Genomic DNA, 19003 nt, shown 5'->3' on the forward strand with positions numbered 1-19003 from the left:
AAAAAGGGGGGGGGGGGTGGCACCTGGGTGGCTCAGTCAGTTGTGTGTCTGACTCTTGATTTCAGCTCAGGTCCTGATCTCATGGTCATGAGAGCATGCCCCAAGTCGGGCTCCATTCTGGGCATGACTCCATTCTCTCTCTACCTTTCCCCCTGCCTCTCTCTTCCTCCCTCCCTCTTCCTCTCCCTCCTTCCCTCTCCCTCTCCCTCCCTTCCTCTCTCTCTCTCCCTCTCCCTCTTTCTCTCCCTCTCCCTCTCTCTCTCTCTCTCCCCCCCCTCNCTCGCTCTCTCCCCCCTCTCTCCCCCCGTCTCTCTCTCTCTCTCTCTCTCCCTCTCCCAGCACACACACACAAAGAGGAAAACAGTATATGAAAAAATGAGCAGTTTAACAAAGAGATACAAATCATAAAAGACTAAAACAAATTCTGGAACTGAAGAATTCAATGAATGGAATGCAAAATGCTATGGAAAGCATCAACATCACAATGAAACAAACAGAAGAAAGTCTCTGTGAGTCAGAAGACAAGAACTTTGATGTTATTTAGATGGAGAACAACCACCACAAAGAAAAGAATGAAAAAGAGTGAAGAAAGCCTACATAATCTATGGGATATCATATCATAATCTGAAAAATTATCGAAATTCCAAAAAGAGAAGAGGATAAGGGAGAAGAAAGCTGAAAGAAGCAATTGCTGAGAAATTTCTAAATCTGGGGAGATTTGGATTTCCAAGTTCATGAAGCTCATAGATCACCAAACTCAATTTAAAAAGATTGTCTCCCACACACAATAAATAAAACTGTCAAAGATCAAAGGCAAATAGAAAATCTTAAAAGCAGAAAGTGGGCTCCAGGGTCACTCGGGTCAGATAAACACCCAACTCTTGGTTTTGGCTCAGGTCATGATCTCATGGTTTGTGAGTTTGAAACCCGCATCAGGCTCTGTGCTGAGAGAGGGAGCCTGGTCTCCCTCTCTCTCTACTCCTCTGCTGCTTGCTCTCTATTTCTCTCTCTCTCTCTCTCTCTCTCAGAAAAAAAAAAAGGCAGAAAGAGAAAAGAAGTTTGTAACTTTCAAGGAGCTACCTAATAAAGCTATTAGCATATTTGTACCAAAAATCTTGCAGGCCAGGAGAAAGAGATGATATATTCAAGGTGCTGAAAGATTAAAAAAAAAAAGTGTCAATCAAGAATATTCTCTCTGGCAAAACTGTCTTTCAGAAATAGAGAAATAGACTTTCCAGACAAACAAAACTTGAAGGAGTGTATCACGAATATATATATATTTTTAAGTTTTTATTTAAATTCTAGTTAGTTAACATACAATGTAATATTAGTTTCAGGTGTACAATATAGTGATTCAAAATAACCATACAATATCTGGTGCTCATCACAAATGCCTTCCTTAATGCCCATCACCAATTGAACTTATCCCTCAATGACTTCCCCTCTGGTAATCATCAGTTTGTTCTCTATAATTAAGAGTCTGTTTCTTGGTCTGCCTCTGTCTCTTTTTTCACCCTTTCTTCATCTGTTTTGTTTCCAAAATTCCACATATGAGTGAAATTATATGGTATTTGCTTTCTCTGGCTGACTTATTTCACCAAGCCTTCCAATACAACTGACTTATAAGAAATACTGAAATGAGTTATTCAAGAAGAAATAATAAGACACTAATTAACATAAAAATATACAATACACTGGTAAAGGTAAATATATAGTCAAATTCAGAATACCTAATACTATAATATCGAGATGTGTTAACCACTTAACTCCAGTATAAAGGTTAAAGGATAAGAATATTAAAAATAACTATTGCTATAATAACATTTTAATGAATACCAATATAAAAAGGGGTAATGGTGATATCAAAAACATGAAAGGTAGAAGAGTAAAAGAGCAGAGTTTTTGTATGCAGTATATAAGATGTTGTGAGATGCTTTAATAAGCCTCATGGAACCACAAGTAAAAACTTACAACTGATTACAAACAACAAAGTGAAGGGAATTGAAACATATTCCTACAGAAAATCATCAGTTCACAAGAAAGGAAAGAGAAAAGAAAAAGGGAACTTCAAAACAGCTAGACATGAATAAGATAGCATGAATAAGCCCTACCTATAAATAATTACTCTAAATATGAATGCATTAAATTCTCCAAAAGAAAAGCATAGAGGGGCTCAATGGTTTTTAATAAAAAAGACTATATGCTGCCTACAAAACACTCACTTTAGCCTAAGAACACACAGGCTCAAAGTGAAGAGATGGAAAAGACAGTCCACGCCAAGCAGAAACCAAGGGAGCAGTGGTAGCCTTACTTATATCAGACAGACTATACTTTGAGCCAAAAACTGTAACAAGAGACAAAGATAGTCAATATATCAAGAAGACACAACAATCTTAAATATATATGCATCTTATATTGAGCACCTAAATATATTAAGGAAATACAGATCTGAAGGGAGAAAGAGACAATAATACAGTAATGGTAAGGGACTTCAATATAGAACTTTCAAAAATGGATAGATCACCAGATAGAAAATCCATGAGGAAATATTATATTAGAACTATAACTTATGACCAAAAATTTCTAACAGATATCTATAGAACATTTCTCCCAACCACACCAGAATACACAATCTTTTTAAGAGCACTCAGAACATTCTCCAGGATAGATTATATAATAAATCGCACACACATACACACACACACACACACACACACACACAAATATCTCAGCAAATTTAAGGAGACTGAAATCACACCAAGTATGTTTTCAGACCACAATGTTAGGAAACTAGAGATCAATAACAGGGGAAAAGCTGCAAAATTCACAAATATGTAGAAATTAAACAACACAGTCCTGAAAAACGAATGGATCAAAGAAGAAAACAAAAGGGAAATAAAATAATATTGAAACAAGCAAAAATGGAAATACAACATACTAGAATCTGTTGGATACCTCAAAAGCTGCTCTAGAAAGGAAATTTACAGGGATATACACCTACACTAAGAAAACAGAAAGATCTCAAATAACCTAACTTTATACCTCAAGGAACTACAAAAAGAGGAACAAATTAACCCCAAAGTTAGAAGAAGAAAGGAAATAACAAAGATCAGACCAGAAATAAATAAAAAGAGACCAGAAAATAGAAAATATCAATGAAACTCAGAGCTGATTTTTTGAAAAGATAAACAGAATTGACAAACTTTTAGCTAGATTAAGAGCAAAAGAAGACTCAAATAAATAAAATCAGATATGAAAGAGGAGGCATTATAACTGTGAACACAGAATTACAAAGGATCATGAGACTACTATGAACAATTATACACCAACAAATTGGATAACCTAGAAGAAACAGACAAATTTCTAGAAACATACAACCTGCCAAGACTATATCATGAATAAATAGAAAATTGAAACATGCCAATAATGAGATTGAATCCATAGTCATTAATTTCCCACCAAAGGAAATCCTGGGATAAGATAGATTCCTTGGTGAATTCTTCTAAACATTTGAAGAATCAATAGCAATCCATCTCAAACTCTTATTTCTAATCTTTCTGAAAATCTTCCAAAGTTTTGAAGAGGAAACATCCAAGACTCATTTTATGAGGCTTGCATCACCCTGATACCAATGTCAAAGAAGGAAACTACAAGAAAAGAAAACTATAGGCCAGTATCCCTGATGAACATAGATAAAAACTTCTAAACAAAATATTAGCAAACTGGATAGTTCAACATATTCAAGTGAATAAATGTCATATACTATATTCATAGATAAAAGTTGAAAATCATGGTCATCTCAATTGGTTCAGAAAAAGCATTTGGCAAAATACAACATCCTTTCAGAATAAAGGCTATCAACAAATTGAGCATAGAAGGATTATGCCTCAACATAATGAATTCCATATATGACAAGCCTTCAGCTCACATCATACTTAACAGTGAAAAGCTGAAAGCTTTTCCCCTAATAACAGGAACAAGACAAGTGTTCCCACTCTCACAACTCCTATTCAATACAGTACTGGAGTTCTAGCCAGAGCAATGAGGCAAGAAAAATAAATAAAAGGCATACAAATTGGGAAGGAAGAAGTAAAATTATCTTTGCAGATTATATGATCTCAAATCTCCTAAAGACTCCATCAAAAAACCTGTTAGAGTAGTCAACAATTAAAGTTGTAGGCTACAAAATCAACATACAGAAATCAGTTGCATTTGTATACATGACATGAAGGGTCAAACAGTATCACAAAAAAACAAATTTGGAAGACCCATACTTCCTGATTTCAGGTTACAACAAAGCTATAGTAATCAATATAGTATGGTACTAACATAAAGAATGTAGATCAGTAGAATATAGAATCCAGAAATAAACCTGTGTCCAGCTGATTTTCAACAAGGGTACCATGACCATTCAAAACAAAATAAAAGTCTTCATTTTTAAGGCCTGGTGCAGGCCTGATCTTTAGAAGGGCTTTCTTAAAAGACTAACCCTCAGCTGGCATCTAGAACTTGGTTTTGAAATTTTCTTTATGTGCAAAGGTTGTACAGGCTGGGCTAGCCTGACAAGACCATGTAAAAAACAATATGATTTATGGTGAACACCTGCTTTTCTTTTGGGAGATTAGAATTTGGAGGACAAAGGGTGCCTATATGATTTAGCCCCCAATAGAAACCCTAGACTTTGAGCTTTAAACAGGTTTCCCTGGGCAGAAACAGTGTGCCCACGTTAATACATTTCATTGTTGGAGGGAGTGCACTCTATGTGGCCCCTTCAAGGATAGCACAGGAAGCCTCCACTTGGATTCTCTAGACTCTAGTATTTTCCTCTTTCTGATCCAGCTGTGTATCTTTGCTGTGTCATTATAATAAATTTTAGCGAGGAGTATGACCATAAGCTTAGTCGTGTGAATTGTATTGACACATTGAATGTGTGGGTGCTCACAGGACTGTTAAAATGAATGAGTCAGAAGTGCTAACACAAGTGGTGTCACAACTGTTTCTCCTAATATGTATACTAAGAGTTTTTAATACTGTATTTCATACACAACTTATTGTGATCCTTTGCACTAAAGAGATCATCACATAAATAAATTATATGGGGAAAGCATAACAGAATAATAAAGGCAACTTCCTCCTGAGGTAGAAAAGACACATCCCTTCCTCTACAAGTAGAACCTAAGAGAGTGCTAAAATAAGTTTTTAAACAAATGTATCTTATTGTAAAGAAATGTCTCCAAATGCTAATACTTTTAGATGAATATTCCCTCCTCCTATTAGTTCATTTACAATTTAAAACTATATTCTTACATATAACAGGATGATGGCAGCAGAAATTTGAATGTAATATAATACAAATAAGTGATACAATACTCTTAGGATGTCATGAAGATTCTTTTACACCATGATTATTTCTTCAACCAAAAGCATCAGCTGTCCACAAAAATTTTTTTAGACAGTATACAGTTTTATAATTTTCTCCATTGCTTGTTAATCCACTGAAAATAATTTCATAATGTAACATTTTTAGGCATCTTCTTTGTTACTTTCTTTGGTTTCTATTCTTTAGGCAATAATGGCTCGATCTTTAGTAACAAACCTTCACTTGTTGAAGTACGAAGGAAAGCTTGTACCACAAAATGTCCCAAACTGAGTGGTCTGTGCTTACAAACTTCATTGATAACTGCTTGCAGATTTGCTGCTATCTGGTCACTTGGCATATCCAGTGTTGCTATTTTGGTCTTGAGAAAGTTCTCCCTTTCTTCATCTACCTTAATTTCATGTCCAGTTTTAAATAATTCAAGCATTTTGAGGATGTCATGGCCAATGGACTTTCTAGTTAGTTTTGGAAATCTTTTTTTCAGTTTCTTCTTTAATGAATTAAGCTCAGGCATTATTTCTGGAACAGCTACATAAAAGTCTGATTGAATTTCATCATCCAAAATCTTCTGAATCAGATTAGTTCCTCCGGCAAACGCAGCTCCATTTTCTTCTGCTATTTTGATCTCTGATGCACTCCCTGTAAATACAGCAACTTTATTGATTTCTGAAACAAACGGGCACGGAAAACTGAGAACACTGGCAAATGGCTCCACTTTTTTCTTCTTCCCCAGTGCCATATCCAGTGTCAAATCAAGATAAACACCTTGCTTTGGATTAGTAAAGTCTAGAATTTGAAATTTCTTAAGTAACTGAATAGCCTTTTCCACCTCGTGTATCTGCCTTGGATATAAGCGCTTTAAGTAGACATCATCCTCTGGTTCATCTTCCATAAAGGAACAGGACTTTATTTTTTCTATCTCATCTGTTTTCTCATCTGATGCTTTGTCTTTTACACCTTTTTTTGTGTTCTTTGCAGGCTTTGTAGCAGCAGCATATTTGCTGGGCACCCAAACATTTACAGAACAAGGATAGAGAGGTGTCTGATAAGCCATCTTGGAAAGACTATGCTTTTGATGATGTTTCAAGACTCTACCGAGGCATCTTATGGTCGCCGCCATGTCGACGATTCCGGATTGTATTAACGAAATGGGTCCCACAAATTTTTATCATTACTACTGAAAACACTCCTGGTGAAAGCACATCAATTGTGTAAGAAGAGTTTGCCAACATCACTCAATACAAAAAAAAAAAAGAAATGACTCATTCTTTATACATAGCAGTTTTTACAAGTGAAATCAGATGAATCTTCTCTTACCTATACAACTATTAGAACTACTAGAGAAGCGCTATTAAAAATATGAGAACTTAAAAATAAAAAAGGGGGCGCCTGGGAGGCTTAGTCGGTTAAGTGTCCGACTTTCGCTTAGGTCATGATCTCGCGGTTCGTGGGTTCGAGCCCCGCGTCGGGCTCTGTGCTGACTGCCAGCTCAGAGCCTGGAGCCTGTTTCGGAGTCTGTGTCTCCCTCTCTCTCTGACCCTCCCCTGCTCATGCTGTCTCTCTCTCTCCTAAAAATAAATAAAACATTAAAGAATTTTTGAAAAACATATGAGAACTTTAGGTGCGCCTGGGCGGCTCAGTCGGTTAAGTGTCCTACTTTGGCTCAGGTCATGATCTCGNGCCGCCATGTCGACGATTCCGGATTGTATTAACGAAATGGGTCCCACAAATTTTTATCATTACTACTGAAAACACTCCTGGTGAAAGCACATCAATTGTGTAAGAAGAGTTTGCCAACATCACTCAATACAAAAAAAAAAAAGAAATGACTCATTCTTTATACATAGCAGTTTTTACAAGTGAAATCAGATGAATCTTCTCTTACCTATACAACTATTAGAACTACTAGAGAAGCGCTATTAAAAATATGAGAACTTAAAAATAAAAAAGGGGGCGCCTGGGAGGCTTAGTCGGTTAAGTGTCCGACTTTCGCTTAGGTCATGATCTCGCGGTTCGTGGGTTCGAGCCCCGCGTCGGGCTCTGTGCTGACTGCCAGCTCAGAGCCTGGAGCCTGTTTCGGAGTCTGTGTCTCCCTCTCTCTCTGACCCTCCCCTGCTCATGCTGTCTCTCTCTCTCCTAAAAATAAATAAAACATTAAAGAATTTTTGAAAAACATATGAGAACTTTAGGTGCGCCTGGGCGGCTCAGTCGGTTAAGTGTCCTACTTTGGCTCAGGTCATGATCTCGTGGCTTGTTAGTTCAAGCCCTTGTTGGCTCTGTGCTGACAGTTCAGAGCCTGGAGCCTGCTTCAGATTCTGTGTCTCCCTCTTTCTCTCTCTCTGCCCTTCCCCCACTCTGACTCTCTCTCAAAATAAATAAACATAATAAAAAAAAATTTAAATGAGAACTTCCACAAATGACCTGCATTACACTTAAGGGCTAATGAATTGCAGTTAAGCCTCTGTTTTAAGCAAAAAAAAATTTTTTTTAATGTTTTTTTTTTTTCTAGGAGAGAGAGAGAGAGAGAGAGACAGCNGCAAAAATTTTTTGAAGGCCCCAGTTTACAGTTGACAGAGTAATGACACTGAACTTCTAAAGTTCAGGTTTGTTATTATTTTATTATACTAATAATCATTTAAAATATTTGAACAAAAAAGATAAGCGGTACTCTTGTATTTTAACAGACCAAATCCGACAATAAATACACTGAAGCTTTTGTGATTGCAGTTCAAATAGACTACCAACAAATAAATGATATAATTTAATGAACAAGTATCTCAATCTGAGAAAATTAATATCCCCAATCTTTCCATCTTAAAAATACAAAACTGTGAGAGCAAGACCCTGCATAACATCAGTGACTGCACAGCAATAAACAGATCGCTGTGATAAAGTAATAAAAGAAATGAAAAACTACATGTGATTTTTTTTTCATGTTTATTAAAAGTTACTCTTTTGAATATTAACTCTTAGGGTTCCTCTTATGTTCTGTGTTTGTTTCTCACCTGATACCTTATGATCCTTTGCAATTTATAAGTAGTTGATCTACAAAGTAAATTTTTAATTTTCCTTAAATAGTTTAAGGATGAGGGCAGGGGGTAACTTAAAGCAAAAATGAATACTTATATATGGTTTACAAAGGTAGGTGTAAAGCCTATAGTGCAGGAATCACATGCTTTTGAGTTAGCAAGAGAATGCAGGTCAGGTTACCCTTCTAACTTGTATTACTGGTTTTACTGTATGTGGTAGTTACAAGTGTCCAGAATCCAATTTGAATATTGTTTCCAACTGTCTTGGACCATCCAAGAGTTCAAGAGGTTACAATCCTAAATCTCCAAAGACTACCCATTTTTCTTACTCCAAAGTGATCCCTAAATAATGGTTAATCCATGGAGGAAGGTCCCTGCTTTGAACTTGCAGTTGTACAAGGTAATTGATGCACTTTTTGTCAGAATTAAGCAAAAACAACATAACAAAAATGGTGACCTGGCTAATCATTATGTCACTGTTGAACTCTTAAGGCTTTTATTTAATTATGAAAACTTGTGTACACTCTTCCAGAATCTGGTTGTATAATTCAGATGTAAGCAAAGGCAAACAAGAGTTAGACGACTTTCAAAAACTTTAATAAAGAAAAAAAAAACACTTCCAAAAATAAATGCCACACAAATCAAAGTTTTAAAAAGTGAAAGATATTCAAGAAATAAAATCCTTTACTATCAAAATATACTAAATACTTAAATATAATGATGTTGAGTTTTCAAATTCTGGGTGAATGTAGCTTATAATCATATAGCTAGTAAAGCAGTGTTTTTCATGATATGTCTGTTTTCAAGACATTACTTAATAGTACTTTTTAAACTTCTATTTTCTTAAACATCCACTTCACAATTCATTTAATTATTTTTACATTCATTTATAAAAACACAGTTTCTAACAATGGGTTATTTTGTGCTTTAATAATAATGATCCATGGTAAAATACTAAAGTGATTTAAACGCTTTGCTAATGACTACATCCATCACAGATTCTTGCACACTTATACAGCTACTGCAATAATCCAAAGAGCAACTCTTCTTAACAATGACACCCACTCAAGTTTGGTAAGCATGCTACATAATTCTAGAAATGTATTTTTTCCAAGTTAAAACATTAAGCTTTCTAGCTTTCTTGAAAAATCTGCAAAGATAACCTATTCATTTACATCACTTTTAACTGGAAATTTATAAAAACAGAGAAAAGCATCATTTTAGAATTTTCTTTATAACGTCTATAGTAAAAAATGGATGTCGTCTTTCAAACTGTGATGGTACTAAATGATTAAAATTCTAGTTTCTAAAATGTTAAGAAATACAATATCCATTTCATCTAAGGGGCATTTTAATGAATTAAACTAATTTATTTTTCAGGTCTATACTTTCTTTAGTGAGTGACACTGCCTTAAACTCATCACAGTACTTTAGTAAATAATCCATTTAAAATGTGATCCAAGACAAACCTCAGCTTATTCTAAATTCTCTTCTATAACAAGGGACCAATGTATATCATCCTCTAGACTTTTAATACAGTAAACAGATACAAACCTAAAGCAATAAAATTTATAAAATTAATGGCAATTAATGCTAAATACAACAGACCTCATTCCCACAATTTGGAATTAATTTTCATGCAAAATTTTATAGTTTTTATCCTTACTTATAGATAATTTATTTCTTTAAGTAATCAAGACAAATAGTAGAAAAAGCATTTTATTTATATGGAAAAAGCTACATTAATATCTGTAAAAGTGTCAATATAATATTGCCTATACAGAAAAAAATTCAAATGTGAATAACAACAAATAAAAGTTACACATCTTCCTACTTAGCAGTGCAATTAATTCACATTGCAATACAGTTAAGTCAAGTATAACAAAATCAAAATGAGTGTTTCTCCATAATCAGGATACTGAGAATTACAGTGTAAAGATCATTTCAGGTTTAAGAAATCTGCAATCAATCTACAGAATACCCTAAGACAAGGGAGACAGTTAATTCATTTAATTACCAGCTGTTGGGTTTTTTCAATACTGTTCACAGGAAAAAGGTAATGAGTTTACATACATGTAAATAGAATATATTTAGTCTATACAGTAAAAAAATACAAATTATAAAGTGAGCTAACAAAGAATGAAATCTGAATACAGATTTATAAAACTGATAACATCTTAGACAACACATACAGTATTTCTCATGTAAAAACATCTAGTTTCAGCAAAAAATAATTTGGTTGCTTTTCAGATGCATTGCAGATCTTGTAAGCTGAAGATGCAGATGTCCAAGTATCTTAAAAACCATAATAAGTGTCTTTCTTAATGCATACAAAATGACAAATGCTCTCATCACAGTCTTAATGGTATTTTTGGAAGTTTGTCTTGCTTCAGAAATACATGTAAAATGGTATAAATGAAAGGATTTCATGGTACAATGAAACAGTAAACAGTGCTCAATTTACTGCTAATGTTGAAAAAAACCTAGATTTTACAGTACTCTGGTATATATGAAAATTTTTTTGATTTTACATTGCATATTTCTGAGTCCATTCTCTTGCATGTCTGTTGTATCTGTGGGCATACAAAAGAGATATAGTAAAAACATACAAATTGAATCTTTAGAAGACCTATTTACATAAAATGTATAATCTACCACCTTACACTTCATTGCAATAATCACTCATATGCCAATTATTGAGTCAATATGACTTAGACTCATAAATTAGATAAAACAGAAAACAAGTGATTTTTTAACTGACGGTTTTCTCTACAACCAATATAAAAACATACCTAAATTATAAAAAATAAAATGAAGAAACCAATTTCTAACAGAAATCTATAAAAGCCAACCCTGAATGGGCATTAATCTGTAACCTGTAAATGAATCAGTGGTACCAGCAAAATGAGTTAGCTTGAAAATTAGGTCAGTTTGGAGGCGGTTAGGGATAACTTCTCTTCTTGGGAGAAGATAAGGAATATAGTATTCAATGCTTTCCAATTATCAAGTTCCTTTATTTTAAATTTACTACCTAGAAGTATGTATAGTTCTTTCTTATCAGAAAACATGACATATTATGCAAATGTAAACATGTACTATTAAATAGTAAAGGATTAAACACTATGTAGGATGAAACAATATTTTTTGTAAAAAGACTTAATACAGTTAAAAAAACAGTATCTTCCACTGGAAAGATAATAAACACAATTAAATGGACTTAAATATATTGATAATACTTATGTTTTGGCAGACTACCTAGAAATACTTCTAAGCAGAAACTAATATAAGTAAATACTTACTTTTCTTTGTCTGATTTATAGATTTGTGCAATATCTGGTACTAAGGGGTCATCAGGGTTAGGATCACAAAGTAGAGAACATATGGACAATAAAACTGGATTGAAAAGAGAATATCACATTAGATAATGATCTTTCGATTTTTTACAATCACATGTATGAAAATGACTTTACTGAATACAGACAACTTATAAAGAAAACAAAATAAAATGAAAATATTAAATTACATTTTAGACTAACTTTGATTAGAAGCAAGTATTTTTAATTTTTAAAATTATAAAATTACCATACAATGTATATAAGAAATTACTAAAACTTTTGAAGTTTTAAATTCTATTTGAATTTCTGCTTATTTAAAAAATGTGCATCTTTACAGTAACTATTAACAACATTTAAACTCAAGAGTTCTCTATAAAAATATTTTTAGATAACACATATACACCCTAAATATGGTACCTAATCAAACATTTTTAGAACGTATCCTAACTTTAGATATTTCTTACAGATATTTCTGATTTTAATGAGAGAATTATCCATTTTTTATTTTATTTTAATGCAGAAGATCTATGTTCTAATCAATTCAAATTAAAGCAATCAAATTACAGTTAACAGACCAAACCATTTTTGACTTTTGTTTATGCACTTTTTTACTTTGGCTTGGTGCTACAGTTTGCCTACCAAGAAGAAACATTTGTCAGATTTCTTTCTTTTTTTTTAAATATTTTTTAATTTATTTCTAGGAGAGAGAGAGAGAGCGTGAGCAGGGGAGAGTCAGAGAGAGAGGGAGACACGGAATCCGAATCAGGCTCCAGGCTCTGAGCTGTCAGCACAGAGCCCGACGCGGGGCTCGAACCCACGAACCGCCAGATCATGACCTAAGCGAAAGTCGGACGTTTAACCGACTAAGCCACCCAGGCGCCCCTGTCAGATTTTTTTCAATGAATCTTTTATTCCATACACATTGTTTGTATCACTCATTTAAGTATAATGTGAACAGTTATCAATATATCACTTGTATATTATATTAAAATATAAGTGAAAATGGAAAAAGTAGTTGTTTACTGCCATACCAAAATATTAAATTTCAAATACTAAAATAAATCTAAGTATCTGAAAAAGTAAGGAACAGGACTCTGGTTCCTCATTTGTCTGCTTCAGTTGCATGCCACCACTTCTGAGGGGGTACGAGGAGTTTTTGAAATAATACTTCATCTTTACTCACCTCTACTATGTTCCTTTACCTTTTCCTACTCTTAGAAATCCACGAGTGAACATAAAAAGCTGAGTTAATTCTTAAGTGACACAGACAGGGGGCTGCTCAGGGCTAATGAGAAAACTAATGTTTTATTCATCTTCCTTATCTTTCATCTGCCCAGTGAAATTTTAAGCCTTGTATATTAAATGAATAGGGGAGATTATCTGGGCTCACATCTCCAGAAAGTTTCCACACTAAACTCATGATAAAAAGCAAAATAAGACATTTAAAATATTAAAAAGTGAAAAATGCACAAATGAGCAAAGTATAAACTACCCTATAAAATAACCAAGAGGCAATTCCTCATTCCCCGCTACTGCTGTCAAGAGCCAGGTGCCCTGATTTTACTATCACGTACAATAAATCAAATGTTTTAAGATAAGGAAAAAGGTAGTAATAGTTGACATTCATTTCAGAGCTTACTCTGTGCCAGATGCTTAGTGACCTCATGTAGTAATACTATTATAATCTCCATTTTTCAGATGAGGAAACTGAGGCTACTTGAAATTCTTCTTAAAGGATAGTTTCCAGAAACCAATGATACTAATTAATATTTACAAAAAGCTGCAAGTGTTAGGAAATAAATGCTCAACATATGGCAGTCTGCCACTTCTTTTATATGTGTAAGTACTTAATCACTTATGCCAAATGAATTTCATTTTGTGATACCATTCCAGGAAAAGAGTGTATTAATTTGAATAACCCTTCAACACAAAATCTTTCCTACATCTACTGCATAACAGTTATACTATGTGAGATTTTTAAAAAGACACTAGAATTGACATGAATATTTTACCCAAATATTTTAGGTCAGAAAAACTGTCATTCATAATAACTAGCGGACCTGAAGGGATAATACTTATCTAATATTTGATATAATTATGGCTGTGGACCCTGCTTCCTATACACCTTATCACTTTTATAAAAAATAAGTTAAACATTCATATACCATTTATTTAAAATATTTTTTAAATGACCATAGATTCCTCCCCTGAATCCTTCAATAGAAATAGTTTTCTTAAATTAAAAAAAAAAAAATTATAAAAAGGGAAAACTACCAAATTACTTCAGGGGCAAATGCTTCTAACTCAGAACAGTATTTTGAACAGTCAGGTTAATCGTCTGCTAGAGAAACAAGACATGAACTAACAGGGCTGGCACAGCAAACAGTATTGGCTAATAATAAAAAGGCTTCAGAGAGTCTAGGTACGTATCTGGTGACTTAGCAAAGAACAAAGCTATATATTTGTGAAAGCTGAGAATCCACAGGGATTATGTTATCAGTCATTACAATAATGTTATTGATTATTCAAAGTTTAGACTAACATGCTAAATATAGTGCATTTATTTGTGTCATTCATTTTAAATCATTTATCAGCCCAATCTGGTATTTCTTTTTAGATGAAGTAAAAGATGTAAAGCTTTACTCATTACATCAACAATCCCATCTAATAAATGGTGCAACTGGCAGTAAAATCTTATTTTTACTCTGTCTCTGACTCTTTCGTTAAAGCCCAAACTAAAGGGGTAAAATGTCAACAGGCTTATCCAAATTTCTAGCTCTAACATTTAAAATTTCTCTCATTTTATCATTTAGATTTTCCCATCAACCCCTCCCCCCAAGCTAACTGCTAAAAGCAAAAAAGTAATAGAAGAGCTAGGTAAGCAAAGCAAAATCAAAGTGGGAGAAAACACATTTTAATTTTTTAAAACTTAGACCCTAAATACTTCTGCTGTATTTTTCCCATCTGTTATCAGCTATTATAAATCTGATAAATGAAATTACCTTTTGATACAGTCAGAGCTGGTGACCACTGTGACCTCAGGATATCGAGACAAATACTTCCATTACTGTTTATGTTTGGATGATAAATTTTTGTTGTGAAAGCAATCTAAAAACAAAACAAATATGTGACAATCCATGAACTACGAACAAAAGAGAAGTAATCTGCTCTAGAATTTTATATGACCTTAGAGGAGAAATGTATTCAACACAAATTGAGTATCTACTTTGTGCATACATAGCTACTAGGAGTATGAAAGCAAAAGGAGTCAGTATCCCCTTTCCCCCCTGTAGAATTGAGAACTATTTTTGGAATATAATAAATAAGCCTATAATAGCGGTATGACTAACTGAGTAGTACCTGAATAATTAACCATGGCTTCCATCATCCTTCAAAGTAATCCTTTTCTTAATTTCAAAACCACTGGTACTTGCAAGTAACACTTGGATCAAAAAATAGGGTGCTGACATTGTTCCAGAGGGAAGTTGAGGGGCCTCAGTCTGTTACTTATCCTAAGGACTCTGCTAACAATTCTAATCTTCCACAAGAAGTGTTGCTATATTGTTTCATATATATAACGTTAATCAGGTATTCTTAAAAAATCTGAAATAATTATTCCAAGTGACAAAATTTATTAACAAATCTCTCCCTCTTTGATGTCACCATCATTTATTTCCTATTCAGGTCTAGTCTAAATTTAATTTAATAAGAACATGTTTTTATTTTCACTACCATACTTAATAAAGGGACTGTGGCATATTTACTTTTGTATTCCCCAATGTAACAGAACATTGGAGGTGCTCAATAAATTTTTGCTGAATACTTAAGAACTGAAAAATGAAGTCAACTTTGGAAAGATAATCCCCTGAATAGAAAAGTCTGATTTTGGAGGCGCCTGGATGGCTCAGTCAGTTAAGCGTCCGACTTCGGCTCAGGTCATGATCTCATGGTTTGTGGGTTCGAGCCCCGCAACATGCTCTGTGCTGACAGCCAGCTCAGAGCCTACAGCCTGCTTCAGATTCTGTATCTCCCTCTTTCTCTGACCCTCCCCTGCTCACACTGTCTCTCTCTCTCTCTCTCTCAGAAATAAAACATTTTTTTAAAAAGTCTGATTTTTGACCATAAAAGATTTCCCAAACTAAATATATCTAATGAGGAGGAGGGAAAAAAGGTAAAGAAGCTAATTTACAGTATATCAGATATGACCTTTTGTTTTACAGATATAGTCCAATATTTGAGTACGAAAGCATATTTTAGATTCAGTGATTTTACAGAATATTTTGAACATGCTAATCTACCCTAAGTCTTTGACATTATGAACATATCTTGAGGCAGAGAGTAAAATCTCTGATAAAGGAGTCACACCAATCATAAAAATAAAAATACCTTTGGTGGCTTAAAAGGATAGTCTGTTGGAAAATGTACAGTGAGAAAGAAGACTCCACCTTGATAGGCGCTATCAGGCTGAAATTACAAATATTTGCATCAGTGTTTGGTTATTATATTTATTTAGTAACCTAAGATGATTTCCCCCCAAATATATTTGGGAAAAAAAAGCCATCATTTTGTCATAAGTTCAGATAATTTACCTTGAAAACAGGCTTCCCTTTGCAGGTATGAAGGAGACAACAATCATGACGACGACATAGTTAAACATAAAACTAGGACACACACAATGGTGTGACTTACTCTGCTTGGTCTGCGTGTATGTAAAAATTTTTAAAGATTGGTATACACATAAGATTGCTTGGAGAAAAGAAGATTTTTCTGCAACAGTAATCAGTATGGGAAAAAGGGTTGGGGCTATATATACCTTCTTATTTATAAAACTTAAGTTCTGCTAGTCCGTTAAGGAAGAGGCAAGAACAGAAATAAACTAAAAAGACCAAGTTATAAAAGGGAAAGGCTAAGTAACACACAATACAGACCTCCAATCTTCACTTAGTAACAGTTTATAATATAATGTGGAAAATGCAAAAAAAAAAAAAAAACCCTCAAAGCAAAACTAGATAAACTCAATATTCATTGAATCAAATTAGGAATCAACTTTACAAAAGGAATTTAAATTTGGCCATGTTTCTTTATGGCAATTAGAAAATACATTTAATGTTACAAGTAAGAAAAAAGTGATAAAGAAAAAAGGTAGCAAAACTCCTATAATTCTATTTATTCCTTTATATTTAATTAAATTTATCATGTTATATTACCAGTTTAGTAATAATAGCAAGGCTACCATTACTTCCTTTTTAAGTTTCTGCATATACATTAGAGAACTGTACCATATAATTATTCTTACTATATATAGTTTAATTCTAGTTCTTCAAAAATTATAAGGAATGTAGAAAATGTAAGTAATTACAATCAACAGATATGGTCTGCTCAGATATTCAAATGATATTATAGAGTGGCATGTTTGCAATACTAAAATAAAAGGGGTACGAATAACATAATTCTAACTATTTGCTACATGTGATTCACCTAAGAACTATCTGTAAAGGGCTATAATTGAAGTGGTAAGGGTGGGCCTTTAAATAACAGTATTTTGAAGGTTTTTAGTAAGCAATGAAAAACAAGTAACTTGATTCTAAATGTTGTTAAATAAATATGTTGCATTTTACCCTTTGATAAACTAACTTAATATAACAATTTAGTAATTTGAGACATTTTCCTATGACTCCAGCTCTGAAAATTCAGCAATTATTGTTGTTTTTAAAAGTAAAACACAAGGCAATATGATTCAAACCTCTATGGCTTAGTAGATAAAGTTCTTTCAGAAGAGGGAAGAGAAAATGATGTCCATGGAAACATGCTACTAGTATACTCTCACCCAGAAGGTAGTCAATGCCCATTCTTATGCAATCAAATTTTTGAGCAAAAAAAAGAAAAGCCCGTTTCAAGTCATAATTGCCTCTTAGATATAGAAAGAAATAATCTTAGCAAAGGTAGTTAAGTGTTAAAAAAAAAAAGCCAGTCTTAAAATCACAGGTAATTCTGAGTTCAGTACAATACAACAAAACTAAAAACAACCAATCATGAGATGGCAAAGACAGATAGACTGCAATAGCTCATCCATTCTCTCACACACAGAAACAGTAAAGAACATTATTGTAAACTGGTGCCTGTTACTTGTAGGCATTCCATTACTGAGTTAGTGAGACTCATTTCTAACCTACTAAAATTTGTGAGGTGAGAATAATAATGCTTAGTTTTGAACAACTAACTTTCATGTTTAAAAACAGATAAAGCAAACACATAGCCTGATTGCAAACTGTGCATGACCCATGACTATGTATAATAATCAAGGATTTGGCAAAGGAAAAACCACAGTGATCCTAGCAAACATTTGCCACCACTGCTTTAGAAAATTATCATAAATCTTTCAATCATATTTTTCTTCCTGAGTGATTCTGAATACAAGAAAACTTAACCTTAACTATAAACATCTGATCAAAGGTGAAATGGCAAGAATGAAGTATGGCTGAGAAAATTAATGTCATATTTGTGAATCATACTTACAGGTCCCATAATAGTTGCTTGCCAGTGGAACACTGAAACAAACAAAGGAGTTTTCGAGTCATTAACAAGTGTTCAAACCTATATTATTAATGGTAGCAAAATCCTAGCAAGAAAGCAATGCTTACAGTCATCTCCCACAGGTCCAGCTGAACAATGAGCAGGTGGGTCACGTTGTAGATCACTTAATTCCTGTAACAAAGCAAAAATACTTAAGGTTAATTGTTTTTCCAGTAAAACAATCATAATAATTCATGAAGACACAAACTATTTACTTCAAAATCATTTTAGGCAGTTCTATTCAAAATATCAAACAGTAAATGTACTGTTACTGATTAGTAGAAGAGGATGGCAGGCATGAAATTCCTTCGTGAGATAGCTCCAAACTTTGAAAAAATTAAATTCATTAAAATAGTTTTTCTCAATATTCCTAAGACAAAAATATTTGAGTATCTACTGTATGCAAAGTAACTTAATATAAGTGCTACATATATACAAATGCTATGGGGGAACCTGGTGGCTCAGTCCGTTAAGCATACAACTCTTGATACCAGCTCAGGTTGTGATCTCATGGTCATGAGATTGAGCCCCACATCCCTGCTTGGGATTCTCTCTCTGCACCTCCCTCGCTCATGCACATGCTCTCTCTCTTTAAAAAAAAGGTTTTTTTACACTTGATCTTAGCCAAAAGGCCGAGAAGCGATAAAAAAAAAAATTTTTTTTTAAAAAGCCCCATACTATAAGAATAT

At 33.7% G+C, this 19003-nt stretch overlaps 1 protein-coding gene and 1 pseudogene across 2 annotated transcripts in view; both read right to left on the reverse strand.

The window, feature by feature from the left end:
- Positions 1 to 5555: 5555 nt before the first annotated feature.
- Positions 5556 to 6530, reverse strand: LOC144232394 (large ribosomal subunit protein uL1m pseudogene; annotated as a pseudogene).
- Positions 6531 to 10109: 3579 nt separating this feature from the next.
- UBE2D1 (ubiquitin conjugating enzyme E2 D1) overlaps positions 10110 to 19003 on the reverse strand; it is a 35916-nt gene continuing 27022 nt past the window's right edge. Inside the window, exons 2-7 of one of the 2 annotated variants that reach the window (XM_077765236.1) lie at positions 18383 to 18446; positions 18258 to 18289; positions 16128 to 16205; positions 14744 to 14849; positions 11706 to 11799; positions 10110 to 10979 (exon numbers count right to left, since the gene is read on the reverse strand). In XM_077765236.1, coding sequence (XP_077621362.1) covers positions 10934 to 10979; positions 11706 to 11799; positions 14744 to 14849; positions 16128 to 16205; positions 18258 to 18289; positions 18383 to 18446 — 420 coding nt within the window. In that variant the 3' untranslated portion in view covers positions 10110 to 10933. The remainder of the gene's footprint in view (positions 10980 to 11705; positions 11800 to 14743; positions 14850 to 16127; positions 16206 to 18257; positions 18290 to 18382; positions 18447 to 19003) is intronic. The other variant, XM_077765237.1, reaches the window with a different exon arrangement.

Source organism: Crocuta crocuta, unplaced genomic scaffold (assembly GCF_008692635.1).
Source record: "Crocuta crocuta isolate KB4526 unplaced genomic scaffold, BGI_CrCroc_1.0 scaffold244, whole genome shotgun sequence".
Taxonomy (NCBI): domain Eukaryota; kingdom Metazoa; phylum Chordata; class Mammalia; order Carnivora; family Hyaenidae; genus Crocuta; species Crocuta crocuta.